The 24,844-nt window shown below is 33.7% G+C and overlaps 1 protein-coding gene across 2 annotated transcripts in view; it reads right to left on the bottom strand.

Moving 5' to 3' along the window:
- Nucleotides 1-24,844, bottom strand: part of CADM2 (cell adhesion molecule 2) — a 210,708-nt gene that overhangs the window by 132,621 nt on the left and 53,243 nt on the right. For both annotated transcript variants that reach the window (XM_074192293.1, XM_074192292.1), the window contains exon 5: nt 10,060-10,238. In XM_074192293.1, coding sequence (XP_074048394.1) covers nt 10,060-10,238 — 179 coding nt within the window. The remainder of the gene's footprint in view (nt 1-10,059; nt 10,239-24,844) is intronic.

Genomic DNA, 24,844 nt, shown 5'->3' on the forward strand with positions numbered 1-24,844 from the left:
ATATGATTTTTTACAATTTTTCCACAAATCTTGTTCCCCCCCACAGAAGGCACTGTATTAGTCTTTACATCATTCCCATAGTATACATTGTTCTAAATTGAATGTGATGAGAGAGAAATCATATCCTTAAGGAAGAAACATATAGTATGTGATATAGCAGAATTACATAATAAGATGACATTTTAAAAAATTAAAGGTAATATTCTTTCAAACTCCACAATTCTTTCTCAGGATACAGATGGTATTCTCCATTGCAGATAACCCAAAATTGTGCCTGATTGTTGCCCTGTTGGTATGAGCAATTCTATTAAGGTTGATCATCATTCCAATGTTGCTGTTAGGATGTATAATGTTCTGGTTATGCTCATCTTGTTCAGCATCAGTTCATGAAAATCCTTCCAGGCTTCCCTGAATTCCCATCCTTCCTGGTTTGTAATAGAACAATAGTGTTCCATCACATTCATATACCACAGTTTGTTGTCATTCCCCAATTGATGGACATTCTCTCAGTTTCCATTTCTTTGCCACCACAAACAGAGCTGCTATGAATATTTTTGTACAGGTGATGTTTTTATCCTTTTTCATAATCACTTCAGGCTATAGATACAGTAGTGGTATTGCTAGATCAAAGGTATGCACATTTTTGTTGCCTTTTGGGCATAATTCCAAATTGTTCTCCAGAAAGGTTGGATGTATTCACAGCTCCAACAACAATGTATTAGTGTTCCATATTTCCCACATCCCTTCCAATATTGATTATTATCCTTTCTGGTCATATTGGTCAGTCTGAGAGGTGTGAGGTGGTACCTCAGAGATGCTTTAATTTTCATTTCTCTAATAATTAGTGATTTAGAACAATTTTTCATATGACTATGGATTGCTTTGATTTCCTCATCTGTAAACTGCCTTTGCATATCCTTTGACCATTTGTCAATTGGGGAATGGCTTGTCTTTTTTTTTAAAAAAAATTTGACTCAGTTCTCTGTATATTTTAGAGATGAGTCCTTTGTCAGAAACACCAGCTGTAAAAATTGTTTCTCAATTTACTACATTTATTTTGATCATGGTTACAGTAGTTTTTGTGTAAAACCATTTTAATTTAATGTAATCAAAATTATCTAGTTTATTTTAAATGATATTCTCCATCTCTTCCTTGGTCATAAACTGCTTCCTTTTCTGACAGGTAAACTATTCCTTGATCTCCTAGTTTGCTTATAATATTGTTTTTTATGTCTAAATCCTGTATCCATTTTGATCTTATCTTGGCATAGGGTATGAGTTGTTGGTCTAATCCAAGTTTCTTCCATACTAACTTCCAATTTTCCCAACAGTTTTTATCCCAATAGCTGGACTCTTTGGGTTTATCAAACAGCAGACTACTATAATCATTTCATACTATTGCACCTAGTCTATTCCACTGATCCATGACTCTATTTCTAGTTTTGAGGACTGACACTTGATAATATAATTTTAGATCTGATAGGGCTAAGCCCTTTTGCACTTTTTTTCATTAAATCCCTGGAGATTCTCAACTTTTTATTTCTTCATATGAATTTACTTACAATTTTTTCTAACTCATTAACTTTTTGGAACTTTGACTGGTAGGGCACTAAATAAGTAGTTTTATTTTATTTTGGTAGAATTGTCATTTTTATTATATTTGCTCAGTCTATCCATGGGCAGTTGATATTTGCCCAGTTATTTAAGTCTGATTTTATTTGCGTGAGAAGTGTTTTGTAATTGTTTTCAAAAAGTTTCTGAAGTGGTGGTTAGGAGGCATAGTGGATAGAACACTGGCCCTGGAGTCAGAAGTAACTGGGTTCAAATCCAGCCTCCTACACTTAATAATTACCTAGCTGTGTGATCTTGGATAAGCCACTTAACCCCATTTGCTTGCAAAAAACCTAAAAAAAAATGTTTCTGAGTCTGACTTGATAGGTAGACTCCCAGGTATTTTATATTGTTTGAGGTTACTTTGAATGGGATTTCTCTTTCTATCTCTTTCTGCTGCATCTTGCTAGTCATATATAGAAATGTTGAGGATTTATGAGGGTTTATTTTATATCCTGTGACTTTGCTAAAGTTGCTAATTATTTCTAGTAGTTTTTTAGATGAATTTTTAGGATTTACTAGGTATACCATCAAGTCATCTGCAAAGAGTGAGAGTTTTGTCTCTTCCTTCCCTATTCTAATTTCATAAATTTCTCTTTTTTTCTCTTATTGCTGAAGCTAACACTTCCAATGCAAAATTGAATGATAGTACTGATAATGGGCATCCTTGTTTCACCCCTGATCTTAATGGGAATGCCTCTAACCTATCACCATTGCATATGCTTGTTGATGGTTTCAGATAGATATTGTTTATCATTCTAAGGAACAATCCATTTTTCTTACACTTGCTAGTGTTTTTAGTAGGAATGAGTGCTGTATTTTGTCAAAAGATTTTTTCAGCATCTATTGATATAATCATATGATTTCTGATAGGTTTATTATTGATATAATTAAGTTTCCTAATATTGAAACAACCCTGCTTTCCTAGAATAAATCTACTTGGTCATAGTGTATTATCCTAAGGATAACTTGTAATTGTTTTGCTAAGATTTTTATTTAAGATTTTGGCATCTATATTCATCAGGGAGGTAGGTCTATAATTCTCTTTTTCTCTTTTAACTCTTCCTGGTTTAGGTATCAGTAACATATTGGTGTCATAGAAAGAGTTAGGCAGAGTTCCATCTTTACCTACTTTTCCAAATACTTTATATAGAATTGGAACTAGCTGTTCCTTAAATATTTGATAGGATTCACTTGTGAATCCATCTGGCCCTGGAGATTTTTTAGGGAGTTCAATAATGGCTTGTTGAATTTCTTTTTCTGAGATAGGGTTATTTAGGAATTTAATTTCTTCTTCATTTAACTTGAGCAACTTATATTTTTGTAAATATTCATCCATTTCAATTTAGATTATAAATTTATTGGCATAAAATTGTGCAAAATAATTCTGAATTATTATTTTAATTTCTTCCTCATTGTTGTTGAGTTCACCTTTTTCATTTATAATACTAGGTATTTGGTTTTCTTATTTTTTAAAATCAAATTTGCCAGAGGTTAATAAATTTTATTGTTTTTTTTTCATAAAACCAGCTCTTGGTTTCATTTATTAGTTCAATAGTTTTTTGCTTTCAATTTTGTTAATTTCTCCTTTAATTTTTAGAATTTCTAATTTGGTATTTAACTGGGGGTTTTTAATTTGTTCCTTCTCTATTTTTTAGTTCCATATTTAATTCATTGATTTCCTCCTTCTCTGATTTGTTCATATAAGCATTTAAAGATATAATATAAACCCTGACAGACACCTTGAGTGTATCCCATAGGTTTTGGTATGTTGTTTCATTATTGTTATTATCTAGGATAAAATAATTAATTCTTTCTATAATTTGTTGTTTGATCTACTCATTCTTTAAAATGAGGTTATTCAGTTTCCAATTAGTTTTGGTTCTACATCTCCCTGACCCAATATTGCATATGGTTTTTATTGCATTATGATCTGAGAAATATATATTCACTATTTCTACCTTTCTGCAATTGATTATTAGGTTTTTATGCCCTAGTACATGGTCAGTTTTTGTGTAAGTGCCATGTACTGCAGAAAAGAAAGTATATCCCTTTCTCTCCCCATTCAATTTCCTCCATAAGTCTATCATGTCTAGGTTTTCCAAACAGTCTATTTACCTCCTTTACTTCCTTCTTGTTTATTTTGTAGCTAGATTTATCTAAATCTGAGAGTGGGAGTTTGAGGTCTCCCACTAGTAGAGTTTTGCTGTCTATGTCTTCCTGTAGCTCCTTCAATTCTCCTCTAAGAATGTGGATGGTATACCATTGGATACACACAAATTTAATATTGAAATTACTTTATTGTCTATGGTACCTTTTAGGAGGATATAGTTTCCTTCCTTATCTCTTTTAACACTATCTATTTTTGAAGCTGCTTTGTCTGAAATAAGGATTGCTACCCCTGCTTTTTTCACTTCAGCTGAAGCAAAATATATTTTGTTCCAACTTTTTCCCTTTACTCTATATGTATCCCTCTGCTTCAGATGAGTTTCTTGTAAGCAGCATATTGTAGGATTCTGGTTTTTAATCCACTCTGGTATTCACTTACGTTTTAAGGGAGAGTTCATCCTATTCACATTCAAAGTTATAATTACTGACTCTTTATTGCTTTTCATGTAATCTCTCCTCTGTTTGTATTTTCCCCCTTTTCCCCCTTTATCCATATTCCCTAGTGTTTTATTTCTAAATTCTGTCACCTTCGGTCTCTTTGCCCTCCTATATCCAACCCCTCCCCCTTTTTCCCCTTTCCTTTTGCCCCTTCTTCCTTCCCTTCCTTCTGTTGATTCACCCTTTCCTCCCCCTTCCCTTTTCCCCTTTTAACACTTTAAAAGTAAGAAAAGTTTCTTAACTTAACTGAGTGTGTCTGTGTTAACTTTAAGCCAATCTGATGAGAGTAAGATTCAGGTGGTTCTCACCTCCTCCCTTCTTCCCCTCTATTGCAGTAAGTCCTTTTTACCTCTTAATGTGATGAGATTTACCCTGTCCAGTCTCCTCCATCCTCCCATTTCTTTACTGTCCTCCTTTATAAGGAGGTGTTGTTTTTAAATCATTCTGTCTGGGTCACAGAAAGGTCATGAGTGTCCATCACTTCTGGCTATTCTCTCTACTACAATTACAATTATTGAGAGTTATTAGAGTCTTTCTCCCAGGTAACAATGCATCCAGTTTCATCTTATTGGATAACAGTTTCTTGAATAAGTCATGCATGTCCATCTTTTCTGGCTAATTAAATTGTCTCTCTTATAGAGTTACAATTCATGAGAGTTGTTAAAGTCTTTCTTCCAGGTCAGGATATTGCCAGTTTCATCTTATTTAATAACAGTTTTTTTCCCTTCCCCCCCCTTTTAAAAAATTTTACCTTTTCATGTATCTCTTGAGGCTCCCATTTAAAGTCTAAATTTTTTATTTAGCTCTGATCTTTTCATCAGGGAAGGTTGGAAGTCTCCTCTTTTATTAAATGTCTATCTTTTGCCCTGGACGAGAAGGCTCAGTTTTGCTGGATAATGGATTCTTGGCGGCATTCCAAGCTACCTTGCATTTTGGAATATTGCATTCCAGGCCCTTTGATCCTTTATTGCTGATACTGCCAAGTCCATGTAATCTTCACTGTGCCTCCTTGGTATTTAATTTTTTTTCTTTTTTGGCTGCTTGCAGGATTTTCTCTTTTATCTGATAGCTCTGCAATTTGGCTGCAATATTCCACAGTGTTTTCATTTTGGGATCCCTTTCTGGAGGGGATTGATGTATTTTTTTTCAGTAACTATTTTGTCCTCTGGTTCCATGATATCAGAGCAGTTTTCCATCACCAAATCCTGTAATACTGAGTCCAGGCCATTCTTCACTTCAATGTTTTCAGGAAGATCAGTAATTTTGAGGTTATCTTTCCTTCATCTATTCTTGAAAGCAGTGGTTTTGCTAATGAGGTATTTAACATTTTCTTCTATTTTTTTCAATTTTTTGGTTTTGTTTAACAAATTCTTGTTGTCTCATAAAATCATTGGTTTCCATAGACTCCATTCTTAGGGAAGAATTTTGGTCATTTACCTTTTGCAACTCCTTTAGAAATTGGTCAATTCTATTTTTGTAAGAATTTTCCTTTTGATCATTTGAGGTTTTGAGAGAACTATTTTTTTATTTGTTCAATTGTATTTTCCAAGGATTTGTTGTGTTGTTTAAGGTGTTAATCTTCTCTTGGGTTTCTTTTCCCAAATTTTCCAATTGATTTTTAAACTCCTTACTGATTTCTTCAAGGAAATCTTTCTGTCCTGGAGACCAAATCATATTTTCCTCAGTGGTCTCTTTGAATTGGGATCTTTTCCTTCTAGGGATTTATCTATGGTCCTCCCTTCCTCATGGCCTTTCTTCATTTTCTTAAGATCTTGTGTTGGGGGAAGGGCTGGTTCACAGAGCTTTGGTATTGAGATCCCTAGAGGGGATCTTACTGAGTGTAATATCTTCATTTGGACAGTAGGGGGTTCTGGAGGCTTTGCTCAATAGATGTAATATCTCCTCCCAGCCAGTAGGGTTGCTAGAGGCTAGAACCCACTTTCCAGCCCTTCCTGTTAATCCTAGAGTGTCAGTCCCACAGCCGCGACTCTACTCTCTGGTTGTTTCTCAGTGTGAAGTTGTGGTTCCCACAGAAAAGTGGTTCCCAGAACAAAGCTGTTCCCACAGTGAAAGCCACCAGGCCTGATCTTAAAATAGTCCAGCTCATGAACTTCCCCCACCCTGGTCGCAGTTACTCTTCACTTGTACATCCCCAATCCCCAAAGTCAGACATTGAGTTCAATGTTCTTTTCCTCGCTTCTCTTTCTGGGTTTTGTCCATAGGGCTTTCATTAAGAGATTTGTTTCATATTGTTTATGAGGGAAGATCAGGAGAGCTTAACACAGGATGTGGCTTCTCTCCACTATCTTGGCTGGAAATCCAAGGTGTTATTCTTCTGTGAGCATCATCAACTTTCTTACTGGCCATATACCAGGCAACTTAGAGATCATCTAGTCATGGAATTAGAGGTGAAAGTAACCTTGGGAGTCATTAAGTCCAATGTTCTTATTTTAAACATGAGAAAACTGAGGCACAAGGATGTCAGGTGTCTTATCTGGAGACACACACACACACAGTTAATAAGTGTCTCTGATAGTATTTGAACTCTGATCTTCCTAAATCCAAGTTCAAAAAAACTTAACTATGTGATAAATTCAGTTCCAAAGCTTCAGAAAGGTATCTTAAGAAACTAAGCCTATAAATTAAAACCCAGGTTTTTAGTCTCCCAAACTTATGCTCTTTTCAGAGTTCAGATTATTATTTGTAATTTTGATGTTTTTCCACCTACTTTTATAGTGGAAAATTTGATTTAATACAACATTACTTATTAATCAAGCATAGCTCTGTATATTTTGAGGATAGCATTCAGTGTATAATTGTATTTTATGTATTGCAGTTAGTCAAAATTTGTTCCTGTGTTTTTGGTCTAGATCAACTTTGGCATAGGAAGCTAATAACCTGAGCATGTAGTTATATCAACTTTTACCATGCCAGATGCCTGAAAGAACTTCTATACAGCTATATTTCTCAATGAAAGATTTTCCAAAAATTCAGTAAAGAAATGAAACAAAGGATATAGGTAGTACAATGAATAGACTCCTGGACTTTAAGTAAGGAAAACCTGTGTTCAAATCTAACTTCAGACAATTAAATGAGCAATCCATTTAAACTCTGCTTCAGTTCCCTCAATTATAAAAATGGGAATAATAACAGTACACACCTTCCAGGGTTGTTGTGAGGATCAAAGGAGTTATTATTTGTTTTTTGGGTGTTTTTAGGTTTTTGCAAGGCAAATGGGGTTAAGTGGCTTGCCCAAGGTCACATAGCTAGATAATTATTAAGTGTTTGAGGCCGGATTTGAACTCAGATATTCTTGACTGCAGGGCCAGTGCTCTATCCACTGTGCCACCTAGCTACCCCTAGGAGTTATTATTTGTAAAACACACAATATAGTACCTAGTACAAAGAAGCCACTATTTACTTGTTCGCTTCCTCTTCCCCCACATAAATACACAAATGTTCCTTGGTCTCCCCCATTATTGTAACAAAGAGACAAAAAGGACATAATGATGGAGTAAAAATACTTAAATATTTTTCTTAAAGAAATAAAAATGACTACTTTAATTTTCTTTAAGAAATTCCTGGAATAATGAAAAGTGCTTTAGTTTTTGCTATCATTGCAAAGAATTTGCCCAAATTCATTTTTGGGTTACAGTTTAACTAATAAATAATGTTCAAATTATTTGACCAATAGTGTTCAAAGGATAGAACGAAGTTTTTACCAAGGTCAAAGTCTACAGTAGAAAGGTTTCATAAGTGACTGAATATCACACTAGATGAATTTTTACTCTTAAGGTTTTTCTCAGTAGCAAATTTTAAATTACAGTTTCAGATTGTGAACTATGTTTGCAATGAAGAATTTGCAAAGACATAATTAGGATTTACTGCAGTATTTGTAACTCAAAATGTCAGCTATGTTACAATTAAATGTGATAACATTTTGATGCACTTCCATTGACACCCAAAGAATAAAACCTCACCAGCAGAATGACTCTAGATAACAGACAGTTTTACAGAAAAGTGAATAGACCTCCATCAAGTTAAGGATCGATAGGGCCTGGGCAACTGCATGAAAGTAAAAGACACAGGGTATCAGCTCATGAAATAACCCTCTATGCTGGAGGTATATTAAATTATCTCAGCTAATGCAAAAGCAACCTTGGTGTAAAAGATAAAAAAGGGTAAAGTTCTCACAAATGATCACTTATCACTCCATTCCAAAATGCATACAGCATTCATTATAGATTGAAATGCCACTCAAATTTCAGCATTTAGTGGGGGTTTGAAATGGCTAAACCATTAACAGGAGAGAATACTATTTCATATGTATAACAGTAGTATCTAATGACACATTATACCCAGCATGCAAAGGGGAAAATTTTATTTTGTAATGAACTTAAATGAAGCCTTTTTAAAAAATACATTATAATATGGTCTCAGTGATTCAATGAGCCTCTCATTACTTGTGTCAATAATCCTAGGTAAACTACTGTTGAACTTCACAGCATTGATCTAGCAGCATGAATAATATTAATCCATGGGGTGCTTTTGATGAATTGTGGATCAAAAAGCAAAACCAAAAATGACTATATAAAAAGTGCTTAGAGAAGTATTTATTAGAAATATGTCAACTGCCAAACTACCTAAAGTAACTTGGCTATTTAGGGAATCATGCTGCTTGTTGGCTTGCAAACATTAGAAAAAACATATACATTTACTTCTACTTGAATTACACACACACACACACACACACACACACACGCATATATGAAAAATATGTGTGTATGCACTCATATGCATATATATAGCACTTTTCAAAAAATTATATTGTATTCCAGTCTCTTTCCTTTAAACTCTATATTTCTGATTTTTCTGCCCTGTGACATGCTATATAACCATGTTCAAAATTCCCCCCAAATTATCTATTAAGCAAAGGGAGCTTTTAAAAGTTAAGGGTACAGCTAAGTAATTATGTTCCACCTTATAGAATCTTAGCATAAGAAAGAACCTTAAAGTTCATGTAATCTACTGCCTTCATTTTAGAGATAAGGAAACTAAAACCCAGGTGCCTCTGATAGGTGATTACAATAGAACTTGAATCCTTGTGCTCTGGCAAATTCAATGTTTTCTTCATTATAATACTTTATTCAGAAAACAAACAAAGAAAAAATGACCCACTTCTATTGTTCTTCTCCAGAAGTTGAACTATGCAGAATGAATAAAATATTTCTGAACATTCTGGAGATTTAGTGGATTCTTTAGAGGTATAATAATGTAGAGAGCAATCTCTGAAATTGGTTTCTATGCATGGGAGATGTAAGATTCTCTTCATCTCAGCATCTGACTAGTAACTTTTATATTATTTCTACATTACTACAATGTTGCCTCAGACGGGGTAGGGTGGTGAGTGAAAATAGATTTTTCAGTTCACATTTAGAACAATATACCTTAAATTAAATTAAACGTATTTATTATTAATCAGGTTTGCCTCTGTCATCAAAATATCAATAACAAAATATTAATTCCACCAGAAACTTACATGAAAAAATAAACATGGAGAAATGACCACATATAACCCACTAGAAATACAATTTTTATCATACTTAACAAGAACTTTATGTTCATATTTATAATACAGAAATATATAGTAAAATGACTCAATACAAATAATGAAATTAAAACAAATTAATTTTTTAAAGAATGCGCTACTGAAATAATTATTACTTCTTTGACTTTTTCTTTTATTTTTTTATAACAGTTAAGTTGAACTTCAAATAAAGTATACATAATTTATGATTTCATTCCATATTTTCAGTAATAATAATTTAAAAGGTTACTTACCATGCACAATCAGTACATATTCTGCGCTGCTTTGGCCAATAGTGTTTGTTGCTTCACATCGATATGTACCATTATCCGTTTTGTTTAGGAAAATAATATTTAGCTCCCTACCACTCACTACCATTCGATCTGGATCTGGTAATTCTCCACCATCTTTTGTCCACAAAACTGGTTCTGGCCTATTGGATACAAACATGTATATATAGAAAAGTTAGAGTTAAGAAACTTTGATTTTATATATTTGTTTGTAGATAGATGATAGTTAGATAGATGATAGATATTGCATAGCCAAGACTATTTGTTAAAGGGTATTAAAAAAAACTTATCACAGAACTCCTAATTGTGAAGAGATTTCTAGTATCACAGAGAATTATAAAAAATAAAAATGGGAGCAACTAGGTGGTGGAGTGAATAGAGAGCACTGGTCATGGAGTCAGGAGTACCTGAGTTCAAATCCAGCCTCAGACACTTAATAATTACCTAGCTGTGTGGCCTTGGGCAAGCCACTTAACCCCATTGCCTTTCAAAAACCAAAAAAATAAAAATGAATTTGGAACCAGATACTCTACATACATATTAAACTCAACATGTCCAAAACTAAAGTCATTATATTTTCCTCTCAAACGCTCTCATTTTCTGAAATTCTCTTTTACTACTGAGTCACCATCATTTTCCCAAGTCTCCCACGCAGAAACACAGTGTCAACTCCCAATCTGAATTTATTCCCACATACCATATGCATTGCCATATCTCATTATTTCTGTCTTCATTATAAGTATATGCTGCCTTCTCTCCTCAGATACAATCACCAATCTGGTGCAGGTACTCATTATTCTATTACTGACCTATTGAAATTGTCTTTTTATTTGTCTTCTTTCCTCAGAATCTGTTCTAACTTCATCTATTCTCCCACTCAGCTACCAAAGTTATTTTCCTTTTTTGATCAGGTAGAGTGGCTCCTAATTATCACAAAACCTCTTACAATATTGCATTTCTAGTCTTATGTTCCTCTCCTCTATATACAGTACAATCAAGCAATGCTAATCTTTTACTGTTACTCAAACACATGCACTTCCAACTTCTTCCCATTTCATTGATTGTTTGCCATGCCTGAAGTACTCTCACCTTGTTTTCTCTCTCATTTCCATGGCTGCCTGCAAATCTCAGTTAAAATCCAACCTTCAAGAAGCCTTTCTTCGTCTTCACTACTAGTGCTATCTTTCTAGGATTATCTCCCATTTACTGTGCTTTTATTTTACATGCTCACAGTTGTTTGCCATTAAAATATGTCTCTGACATTAAAAAGTGATATTTAGTGCAGTAACTGATGCAGAATAAATTTTTAATAAATGTTTGTTTACTTTCAAACAATTAATTTGGTAGAAAACAAAAAACAATATTCAAAGTTATCAGAGTTAAAATTTTCATAAGAGTAAATTTGTTGTTCAGATAAATTGAGCCCTGATATAATAAGCTCTACAGGATATAATGTTCCTTCAAGGCTATGCTCATACTTTTAATATTATATGGTAAGAAAGCATCAAACATGTATCATATATTATAAAAAAGAAACAGAGGGCTTAATTGGATTTAATGTATTCTTTTTTTTTTTAGGTTTTTGCAAGGCAAATGGGGTTAAGTGGCTTGCCCAAGGCCACACAGCTAGGTAATTATTAAGTGTCTGAAACCGGATTTGAACCCAGGTACTCTCCTGACTCCAGGGCTGGTGCTTTATTCACTGTGCCACCTAGCCACCCCAGATTTAATGTATTCTTATTACATATATATATATGAATATATAAGTATCCCTTTTTATACACAAATATGCACATGTACACACACATATATATCAATTGTGCATATAGAAAATATTTTAATAAATGCATAACTGTATATATACATCACCTATTAATATTATTATCTAGAATGTATATACATATATATACATACATACATATAAGCATACTTACTACCAATCACAGACATTATAGAGAATATGTATGTTTATAACATCAGTCTTATCTAAGGTCTTTTCCAAGGTAAAAGAAAGATGTTCTTTTCTGGCAAACATTTAGAAAGGAGAAGGGAAAACTACAAGTGAAAGTGAGAATTAGTGAGTCAAATGGAGGCCTGGAATCTTGATTAGAAAAAGTGATTAAGTTAGAGCACAACTAGAGGATATGGTGAAGAAAAATGAGAGAAAATGGAAGAGTATGCATATTTTTATCATTATATCCATGTAATGTTTGAGTAAGTAGATGCTGCAAAATCCAAAATGAAGACCTTATTGTATAGAAAGCAAAGTTTGGATAAAACTCTTTAAGATAATCCAGTTGTGCAAATAGCTCAAGTCCATTCATTTAGTCAAGAGTTTCAGACCATTAGCATGTTTAAGCCTCTCCCATTATCACTTATTTGATAATCACCTTTTATATTTTAAAATTTCAAAGCTAATATACTGAACAGTTTATGGAGTAAAAATCCTTAAAAAATCATAGTTCTCCAAAAATGTCTGAAACTAAAAAAGGCTATTAGAATCATTTGGTATGAATTATAGTTCTAGTTAGGAAAAATATAGATAATTTGAGATCTAAACAGGTATCTTTGTATGTGTGTTTATGTGTGTGTGTGTGTGTGTGCATACAAAGGAAAGGGTTTGTGTGTGTATGTATACACACACACACACACACATAGGAAAGAGAAATATCTTAACAGTGTGAATAACTATAGATATTTGTAAGACAATATCATGTTTGACTTTTTTGAGGTCTTCAAAACTAAGATCATTTCCTAAAATTTCTTCCATCCATAGCTACTGATATTCAATTTAGTCCATGTCTCCTTTTTCTACTTTTCATGCTTCTCTTATAACATGTTATATTAATATAGTACTTTCCAATTTATAACGCATTTTTATATGAACACATCAGATTTTTATAGCTGTATTCTCAGTTCCTAGAACAGAAACTAACAAATCACTTTATAAAAGCTTATTGATTGATTAAAACCATCTTAATTTTATAGTGCCTAAGAAAGCTACAACATACTTCTATCAATGATTTGATCATGAAAAATGGTGTGGTAGGCTATCACTAAGGACAAGCATGACCAGAAAAGCTAGTGAGTCAGTCATGTAGAAAAAAATGAGGAATAACAGATTTAAAGTCTAAATGCTGCACTGCCATTCATGAAATATTAAAAGAACCCCAGAGGAAGGTATCCATCACAGTTGGTAAGGTGCTCCATGGAGACTTTAGAAAGACATGGAAACTAGTTGTAAGGGATGAGAAAGTGAGCATATTTTGCCATCTACATAGGTGAAAGGAGTTCTCCTGTTAATGAGATAGATCAGACATCCACTATAGCAATAAAAAATATTTCCTCCCCTATTTTTATAGATGAGAAGAATCATAAAAAAGCTCAGAACAGTTTTTTAGTTTGCCAAAGTTCATTCAAATAGCATCAGAGCTGATTTTCCATTATGCTACATTGCATCTAGGATGAAGATTCTGACTGACTTTCCATATGGTATTTTTAAAAAATTCATTCCCTTTCTATTTAAAAAAAAAGTAAGAAGGCATGTGTGCATGTTTGTGTTTCTTTTCTCTAGGGGGGGAAAACAGTACAGGAAAAACAGAAGAAAATTATCACAGAAATTCCTTAGTAAGAAATCAGTGTTCAAGTTAACCATAGCAGATCTTTTCATTATTCTCTGTATGACAAAAATTCTCAAGGTGGCAAAGATTATTAACACTGGAAAATGAAATTAGAATGGAATGGGGTTATAATTTAAACATAAGAAATGGGGTACACATATTTTAACTTAAAACGCTTAATCCTCACAATTTTTTTTCTACAGAAATATGAAAGATGTACCAAGTTGTGATACGATTTGTGTTTAGCCCTAGAGGGCCCTAAGGCATTTCCTAATTGGTATCCAAGAATGATCAAGTTCCTTCCTGCAAATGAATAACAATCTTTCCTGCTGTTAATGTGACCCAAAAACATCATTTAAGGAGCAGTTTATTTTTTTCAAAGAAGGCTTGACCAGAATAGCAACTAGACACCAGGAATAAGTAGAAAATGAACAAATTATTAGGTAGTATAATATAAGATGAAAATTAATAAAGCTCTACACCTAATAAATTAGCATAGTTATTCCAGGGAACTCATTATAAGTTCATATCACTGAAAATGTGGAATATTCCTAAGGAAAAAAAATTTAATTTCCTCACCATGACCACTAAATCAACATTATTAAAAAATGTATTTTCTCTCTCATTCCACCTGATATTGCATTTTTTGAAAGTTTTTAATGCATCCATACAGAGATAGATATGATTCTATGTTATTTGAGCCCTTGGTAGAAGTTAGATTGAATGTTAGCTGACAGACCATGTGTTTCTTTATTCTATTTATTACTTAGGGCTTCCTAAATTGTGCACATTATTTAATTGTTTAAACTAGTGTTCTGTAATTTTTTTGACTTCATATCCTTATTGGTTAAAAAATAAATACATTCTCCTATATATATTTGCCTAGTTATAAACTCCATGCATTTAATGTCAGAATAATAATTATATACATTATAAATCTTATAAGAGGCATCATAGTTCAGAAAGCTGGTTCTAGAGTCCAGGAAACCTGGGTATAAGTTTTTCTTCAGCTATGTATCAGTTGTGTGACCCTAGGCAAACATCCTAAACCCTCAAAACTTTCAGATGCCTAAAACTGCAATTTGCAGAGACAGCCTTGCATTTGTAGAGGTAGTTTCTTCACATGGGATTTCCCTATGTTAATAAAATCATATGTACCATCACTATCCCTATAAAACCTACATGAAAATCTATATTAAAAAAGGATAAGATAAAGATGATATAGCATTTACTTGATCCTGGAGTTCATAGAGCTACTGCATTTTATTGAGTAGGAGGGAATGATATGTTCTGATCTTTGCCTTAGGAAAATCGTTTTAGCAGCTATGTGAATGATGCAGAGGAAAGATTTAAGAGTCCTATTTGGAGTTTATTTGTAATAGTCCAGGCAAAAAGTGATGATAACTTTCACTAGATGGGTTTTTGAGTGGAGACAAGGAGCCAGATAGAAGAAATGTGGATATTGATGGGGGAAAAATTAGCAATTGAGTGTATGTATGGGGTGAGAGAAAGTGAGGAGTCAATGATAATTTTAATTTTGTGAACCTGAGTGACTGGAAGAATGATGGTGTTTTGAATTGAAATTTTGAGAACGGATAGATTTAGGGAGAAAACTAGTGTGATGATGCATGCATATTTTAGTATATAATCTATTTTTCATTCTCTGTAACTCACTCTGTCCAATGGAAAATGAAGAGGAAATATGGAGAATCATTTCTACCAGTTACCACCCCATTCCAGAGTCTGTACTTTGAGAGGCCCATGACATAACTATGAGGTGACTAAGAGAGTGCTCAGCAAGCTGTGGTGTAATTTTTTTTCCCCTTCCCACAGAGAATTTCCTCTATAGAACTTAAATAACAATTAGGATCTAATTGTATTAGAGTCTGAAGTCTGACTGAAAAAGAAAGAAGGTGTAAATTTGCATAGTAGAGAAAAGGAAAGCATGGGTAATTACTGGAGGACAATAGTAAGTGTCATCTACCTTGGTATAGGTAGTTTCTTCACATGGGATTTCCCTATGTTAATAAAATTATATGTACAGGCCCTATCCCTATTGAATGTTGGATCACACATGCCTTGGGATGAGTTCATGGCCCCATGAGGATCAGACTATTAACCTCCAGAGGTAGCCAAATTCCAACAACATCTTTTACTAATTTCCAGTGACAATTAATACTATTCGGAACAACTGAAGTTCTTTTATGTAATAATTTTAATGCTTTTTACATGGAACCAGGACATGACTATTTAAACACTAATTTTGAACAAATTCACAATGAAGGGAGTTGGAGACCTAAAATATACCACCAAAGCAAACTAGATTTTGCCAATGATAGATATGTTTAATAAAGATAGAAATATGGATTTAGCTGTTGGAGAAAACAAACATTGTCTTTCCTCAAAATTATTTGCAGCTAAGTTAGAAAAGATCCTGAAGATATAGCGAAACTACACATAGTTTAGGTGATTAAATGATATGGTTAACTCTTTAACATGATTGCACAATCAATAGATATTTATTAAGTATCTATTATGTGCCAGTCACTCTGCAAGTTACTAGGGATACAAAAAGTGGCAAAAAACAGTCCCGCCACTCAAGGAGTTAGCAACTAATAAGGGAGACTGCATGCAAGCACAAAAATACAAAGCAAGCTATATACAAAAAAATTATGAATTAAACAAAGGAAAGGAATTGTAATTAAGAAGGGTTGGAGAAAGATTCCTTTAGAATGTGGGATTTTATCTGGGTTTAAAGGAAGCAAAGGAGATCAGTAATTGGGTTGGATAAAAGAAGAGTATTCCAAGCATGAGAATAGCCGAGAAAATTTCTGGAGTTAAGAGATGGATGAAGTGTCTATTTTATGGAACAGTCAAGAGACCAATGGTACTAGATTGAAGAGTTCATCCTGGGAAGTAAGATAAGAATCAAAAAATAGAAGAAGGTTGGATTGCATCGAGATTTAAATGCCAGGTGTTAGAAAGCCACTAAAATTTCCCGAGTGGGGAAGGAAGGAAGGTTGACATGATAGAACCTTAGGAAACTCACTTTAATGGCTGAATAGAAGACAGTTTGGAGTGGGGAGATAATTGAGTCAGGCAGACCCATCAGCAGACTACTGTGATATTTTAAACAAAAGCTGTTGAAGGTCTGAACTAGAAAGATGGCAGTATCAGCAAAGAGAAGAGTTCATATTTGAGAGATACTAGAAATTGAAGACTTTGGTAACAGATCGGATATGGAAGATGAGAGATAATGAGGAATCCTAGATTTTAAATATTAATTATTAAGTATGATATTAAATATTAATTATTAAATATAATAATTGACTTTGATTTTCAAAAAGTTGGATAAAATCTTAGCCTGGACACTACTTGTGCTTTATCTAAGGATGCTCTTTTTGACTAAAGAACTATCCATCTCTCCCTTTCAGGTAGAGGTATAATCATAAACCATAGTTTAACTGAAGGCCCAACAAGAAGAGGTCCCCACAAAAAAGATTTTACTGTGTTCAGAAAGGGCCAAGTCTAGTTAGTCTTATAGAGCAATGTATTGAGCAGATATGATACAATCTATAAGGGGCATATTTACTGATAAGTGTTGCAAAAATATCACCAGAATCATGTTATTGCACATATGTATTGCTGGTATACCTTATTACATGATTCCTATTCTACTGTGTATATATGGTAAGAAAACTTTCCTGTGTCTATAAGGACAATATTCTGTTACACAATGTCCTACTATACTGTTTAATTAAATATTTTAAAAATTTCTTAAGTCTTCTGTTTGATTAGAGCAGAATCACAGATACAAACCTCTATCTTCTTTCTTTTGAGTCAGACATCAGCCTTGAATACAATTGTTATTTAGGTTCTATTGAGGAAATTCTCTGTGGGAAGAAAAAGCTTTAAAAAAGTGTATGCTCTTTAAAACAATTCACTGGAGGATGATTTTGGACGCTTGGGTCAAGAATGAAATGTGAGTAACAAATAAATTTTGCTGACCCCTAAATTGTAGCAGGTCATAATTATAATAATAATAATAATAAGTATTTATGCAGCACTATATACTGGGCACTGTGCTAAGTGCTTTATTATTATTATCGTTTCCTTTAGTCTTCACAACAACCCTGGCTATCTTACAGATGAGAAAAACAAGGAAAACGGGTTAGGTGACCTATCCAGGGTCACAGAGGTAGTAACTATCTGAGACTGGATTTGAACTTGGATTTTCTAACTCCTATACTCTATCCACTATGAAATCTTACTGCAGTATAAAAACTTGTGTCCAATCTATTCCCAGAAAAGTGCAACTGAATGCTGCTGCATAGTTTGAAAGCATAAACACTGGTAAACTGTTGAAGCTCATATTATTAGTTTTATTTTTAAATATAAACAAATCCTTGTTAAAACTAACCATTTCAGTCAGTAAGCACAGTCACAGGAATCATAAATCTTTTCAGTTGCTAAGGTATAAGACAGGTGCTTATTTGTAAATGGTTTCTTTATCAGGACCCGTTCTGACCAGGATATAGACTTAGAGTTATTTAAAGATTTGGTTCTGGCAGAAATACAAAAGCCTAGATTCAGAAGTTACTACCCTCAAGGAAACCCAAAATCTGAGTGCTTCATTGGAATACTGCTGAACATTCTGAGGTCCTTGAGCAAAAGGGCTTTCTTATTACAAGAACACAGAAATGATGCCACCGGCTTACTGCTGAACCTTCTAATATTTGGGTGAAAGTCATCTTTGCCTAAGAACTTATGCATTAGCGACTCAGAAGATGAAAAGGATATAGAGACTCAACCATAATTTCTTATTTGACTAAAAGATCAGAAGAAAGAGCCACTGCCTCACTATGGTTTTAGGTCAGAGACCCTGATAGAAATAACAGCATGATGATTGAGTTCATTAACAAAATTTTCAGCTCACTGATAGAGTTCAGGTAAGAAATCTTAGTGTGCAAGAACACACAAGATAGCAGATTGATTAAAAGCCATTCCATATCAAGTTGCTGAAAGACTGGGCAACCTGCCAGTTTACAAGAGAGCCACAGAGAACAGTCAGGACCCTACAAAGACAATTCATTGCAACTATCTATTGCCTATTGGGAAGTTAGTCAGACATTCTCTGGAGGAAAAGAAAAAGAATAATGGACCATCAGTCAGTCAAGCAGATTTTTGAGAAGAGACCTTTGACCAGTGGCAGAGGGAACATCAGAGCTAAAAAAACGACAGTTCAAAAGATGATTACTCAAATGAGAAAAAAAAGTCATCGGTACTTGCTAGAGAGTCAGAAATATCAACTGAGTTTGTTCCAGTGCCAGGGAAACCCTCTTTTAGCTATATCAAAGGAAATGGGGTGGAATTCAAAGACATCCCCTAACTTGCATAGTATTCCAGTTGAGTAGTCACCTAGGAAACTGAGGAAACCCAAAGAACCTTGCAAGAAGGAAAATCAATGTGTGTCATCCATTAATGGATCAGTTTGGTGGTTCAGGGGATAGAGTGACTGGCCTGGAGTGGAGAAAACCCAAGTTCAAATTCAGTTTCAGAAACTTACCAGCTGTGTGACCCTAAGAAAATTACTATACCTCTTTTTGCCTCAGTTTCTTCATCTGTGAAAAGGGGATAATAATAATGATCCCTACCTTCCATGGTTATTATGATATCAAATGAGATAATCACAAAGAATTTAACATAATGCCTGTGCTAGTACAGGCTATGTAAATGGTATTATTATTATTAACAATTATCAATAATAATAATAATTATTATTATATGTATAATTTCCAGAAAGGGAGTGTAGATTATGGACCCTCAGGATACTGCAAGAAAACCTGTTTTTTTGCCAAATATCCTATTAATAAAGATATCTTGCGATCATAGACATCCATAGAATTAGAGCCAGTAATAGTAAACTTGTAACATATACAAGCTCAAATTGAGACCATACACTAGTAAGACTGATGCTACTGAAAGGTAAACTGAGCTATCCCCAAGCTTTAAAGTGATTTAAATGGAAGAAGTGATTATCCTATGTTGATTACCATAGGGAAGGTGATATGCTTTGCATATAATTGCAGAAATGACATGTTTTGCATGATATCTTCTCAACTGTTAAACACAATATGCATTACACAAGACCTATACATTTTTGTATCAATCAATCAATCAAATATTAAGTACTTAGCTGTATGTTAGCATTGTGTTATATCCTAAGAAAAAAGTATAAATAATGGGGGAAAAAACTCTTTTCCTAAATATTTATTTATACATTTCAGAGAAAACATAGTGGAGACTTCATATAGAAAATTGTTACTGTAAATCCCTATGCTTGTGAGAGAAAATAAGGGATATGAATTCAATGCAAAATGATTTTGCAACATGATTGAAAGATTTAAAAAAAATCTTATTTCCTTTTCTCTCCATGGTCTATATTTTTTTAGTTTCAGAAGAAGTTGGTCCAAACTGCTAGGTCAGCCAGCAGTTTCCCCCAAAGGGCTGCAAAGTGTCCTGTACTCTCAAACAAATATCAGCTCAGGAGAACTGAAAGGAGACAAAGATAAGAAAGGAGAGTGAGAGAGGCAACTGAAGAGAGCAAGTATTGACTCATTCACTATTTCCTTAATCTCAGCAGTGACAAGCAGCGGGATAATGCTTGCTGCTTTTGTTATTGAACTGACAAAGACAAAGCACATAAAACTTTGTGAGGGAAAAAGTATTTCCTAAAGCTGTGAAGGAAGCTGATATATGTTCTTAAAGCCTCAGAGGAGTCTCTGTTGGCATTCATGGATGGTGTTTCAAAACAAGAAGAAAAAAAAGTTGAAGGGATTGATTATAAGAGAAATTAGATGATTATTTTTATTATTGATTTTCTTGTCAAATGGGAAAGGAAGCAAATATGTGAGTAAATATAGGACTTTAAACAACCTCCATTTTTGGTGCCTGGTATGTGTACTAAGAGACATGGATTAATAAAACCATCATTTAATTTACTTTGCTGCTCACCTAAAAGTGATTAGATTCCATTCACTTCATTACATTCTAAAATAAATCTATGACTAATGTTTAACTTGGAGAATCATTTTTCTCTAATATCTGTAAATTTTATTTTGAACATACATACAACACAATTTATTAGAGGATCTAAGTGATTATAATATTGACTTCTATAGTCGGAGTTGTCCATATTTCTATGTCTTATATAGTAAAACAACAGCAACAAAAGTTGACAACCATATATCTATTTACCTAGTCCAGGAATCAACATTCTGGGGTTGGGAAAGGAGAAAGAAATCTTTAATTTTCCCTTCTGAAGGTATGACCATATACTTGGTCACTTTTCCTCATAATCAGAACTTTCTTTTAAAATCTTAAACAGATAAATGTCTGCAGCCAGGAGAAATCAAAAGCAATGAAAATGTCAATAGTTTTTTTTTTTCCCTTAGCAACCTAGGTTACTTGCTTACTGACTTGTAACACTATGATCAGGTAATCTGGCCCCAAATATTATTTACCTTTTTTCTCTTCTAGTAGACAACTCTTCAATTTAATACATGGATTGAGCCCAGCCATTTGTATTGACAAAATGCAAATTTGTTTTTTAAAACACTTTTAAATCTATGGAGAGGACAGTTTCTATTCAGTGATGCAGTCAGAAGCCAAAAAACCAAGAAGTTACAAGATTTTTTTTTAAAAGAATGAGAGGAGAGAAAATGGGGATACCTAATATGGTTAGCTTTATCAAGGAATTTAGTTTAGTTGCAAAGGAGAAGAAAGGTTTATGATATCTCAGAGCAACAATAGTAGGGAAGAATGAGATTTTGTTTTTGTATTTAAAATATAGGAAGGGGATAGGGGTATGTTCATAGACTGCAGGAAAAGAATCAGTATATAGGAAGAAATTGAACATTTAGTGACCAGAATGTGGAAAACAGCCATGATGGAGAGTGGGATAGAGAACTCATTAAAAAGAGTAACTGTCTTGCTGAAGTGAAGATTCATTTAGAAATAGATGTTATAAATTTACAGCATGGTTTCATGACTTTATCCAGCTCTCTTTGGTTGTGAATAAAATCAAAGAAAATAGATAATGAGAATAAAGAAAAGTTAGAATTTAGTAACAGGACAAGAAGGCAAAGGATTTGAAATAGTGCAGCAGTATAGAATTTAAATGGTTCATCAAGAAGTCAAGATATGGAAGGACTGAGTATAAACAGTGAATGGGTGATGACATAGGGAAAAATGATGGCTGAATGAAATTGAAGTCAGAATCAATAGGGTTAGATATCTTAAGGCAATAAAAGAATAAAAGAAGGAATGATAATTATGATCAGATAAATGTAAGTGGAATACTTGTGAATGATCATGTAGTTGAAGTAGACTAGGGAGAGTAATAATGATAATGATGATAAAATAATAACATTAATAACTAGCATTTATATAAAATTTACTATGTGCTCATAATGCTTTTACTGTGTGCTAAGTGCTTTAGAGTTATTATCTCACTTAATTCTCATAAATTATTATCCTCATTTTACAAATGAGAAAATTGAGGCAAATAGAGGTTAAGTGACTTGTCCAGGACAACACATCTAGTAAATTCTGAGAATGTACACATGGTCATGTTTCCTTGTAAAAGTAGTTCATTATCATTGGGTAGAGTGGTGAATTAGAAAGTTTACACTTGAAAAAGGCATCATTATATAAGTTGAAAGAAAGAAAGATTCTGAGCCAGGGCCTGAATGAATTGATAAAGAAAGGAAAGTGTACTAGGCATCAGTAAATGGTGGCTATTAGAATTTGGACCGGAACGGCTAGGTGGCATAGTGGATAAAGCACCAGCCTTGGAGTCAGGAGTACCTGGGTTCAATTCTGGTCTCAGACACTTAATAATTACCTAGCTGTGTGGCCTTGGGCAAGCCACTTAACCCCATTTGCCTTGCAAAAACCTAAAAAAAAAAGAATTTGCATCAGGTGATAAATTTGGATTGTGTATACCTTATAGGAGGTTAAATTGCTGAAGGAGCAAATTGGGGAGCAAATTGACCAGTGATTTAGGGATCTGAAATAAAATGTAGCTAGTGTTGAAAAAGGTAAAGGGATATGAGAAACAGTGTCATCAAGAGAGAGACAGGTCAGTGTCAGAAGGCGTGAGAAAGGAAGAGATATAAAAAAAGCATTAGAACACTTGGAACATAATGCTAGTATAGGTTTGAAGGGGGAAAGGAGTAGGGAAGTGGGCAGATGGGGATGAGAATCAGTATTTATTCATTGTTAACCAGATTTTAGAATCATGAATAAAAGGGGTTGGGCAGGATGTTAACCATATTCTGAGTGCAGGTTGAGTATAAATGATTAGAAAGACTTGTTGAGAGGAGTTATTTAGTAGACTATATAAGGTCTTCCCTTGAGCAACTGAGATTGAATTGGAGAAAACCCTGAAGACTAAGACAGACACCAGTAGGTAAGGAGTAGTCTTGTCTTTGGACAGATGGCTAGAGAAGTGGCATCTGTCTAGATATGATTAGAGAAGTCACTAGATATTTGGTAGAAACTAGGAGTTGGATGGTTGATCCTAGTCTCCAGAAGTCTTCAGCTTATTGAATGTTGAAATTTCTACATCTAATTTATAAAGTACATATGTACTTAATTTTTTTAGTGATCATATTGAATATTCTTTTTAATGTACTGCTTCATACTTAAAACCTTAGGTGTTATATTAATTTCCTAACTACCAAGGAGTATGTAATATATGATTCATTCCCCAGATCCTTAGGAACAATCAATGAATTTGTTATTTTGTTTGTGGTTTGAAAATTCTAATGATTCTAATTAAGAGTCTAAAAGAAATTCGGTTACTTAAGATCAGTTTAAAACCATATTCAGTGATCACTATTTGTAGTTTTTTTTAGCTTTTTTGCAAGGAAATGGGGTTAAATGGCTTGCCCAAGGCCACAGAGCTAGGTAATTTATTAAGTGTCTGAGGCCGGATTTGAACTCAATTACTCCTGACTCGAGGGCCAGGCCTCTATCCACTGTGCCACCAAGGGGCCCCTCTATTTGTACTTTCATTTGGAATAGTTATAGGCTTTCAGAATTAACAATCAATGAAGTTCCATATAAAGTGGCTAATTCAGTCCTACTTGTTCCATTAAACTGAAAGTTGAAACTATGATTTCAGAGTTTATCTGCTTATCTAAATTCTTAAAATCAGTTATTGAGGTAAAACAATCTCAAGTAGGAGGAGCCTCATTATATTAAGCACTATATTCAGATGAAATGATGGCCCTAGGAAATGACGTATTAGAATTGAAACTGCAGTAGCAACAAGGAAAATGTACCTCTCCACTTCCAACTCTGATTATTCTTGAGATGCTCTACTTGACTCTGATTTTTTTAAAGACACTTTTTATCACAAAACATTGCAGTTGTAGTTGAAAGAGAAATGTTACCATTTCAATAGGCTCTTAAGAAAACTTGAACATAATGCCATTCTTAATGGCATTCTTGCCCATTTTTTTAACTAATGAGGGGCATATAACTGATTATTTTAATAAATTTGAGGAAGCAAGCAATCATGCTAAAAGCAAGTATTGAATACATGTTCATGCACTCTTTTAAATGCACATGTGCATGCACACATAGTACAAACACATAGATACACCAATTTGCCTCATAACAATTGCCAAATAAAATATTATCGTGAGAAAAAAATCAAATTGCAGCAATCTGAAAGGACTGACAGATCTTAGAACTAAGGGGAAAATATGCTAGTCTGATGTAAATGCTTCCTTTCAAGCTCAAGAACTATGTGTTCAAAGCAGGAACAATTACCTTTGCCTTATTTATGATCAGCATTTCTATAGTGAATATAAAATATTTATTATTAAATAATTAAATTTTTGGTTGAGAGATCAAAACATTTTAGTAAACACCAAAATCCCTCATGCAAGTCATTAATTCATGTGTCTACCTACATTTAGAATAATTCCATATGCTTTAATTCATTCTTATTTCTCTTAAGTTTTTTATTTCCAACTGATATGTGCTTCAACTACAAAGAAACATCCTTGAACAAAATGAGCCTCTGGGATGCTTGAGGATGGTGCTGGTAACAAATT

Source organism: Macrotis lagotis, chromosome 6 (assembly GCF_037893015.1).
Source record: "Macrotis lagotis isolate mMagLag1 chromosome 6, bilby.v1.9.chrom.fasta, whole genome shotgun sequence".
Taxonomy (NCBI): domain Eukaryota; kingdom Metazoa; phylum Chordata; class Mammalia; order Peramelemorphia; family Peramelidae; genus Macrotis; species Macrotis lagotis.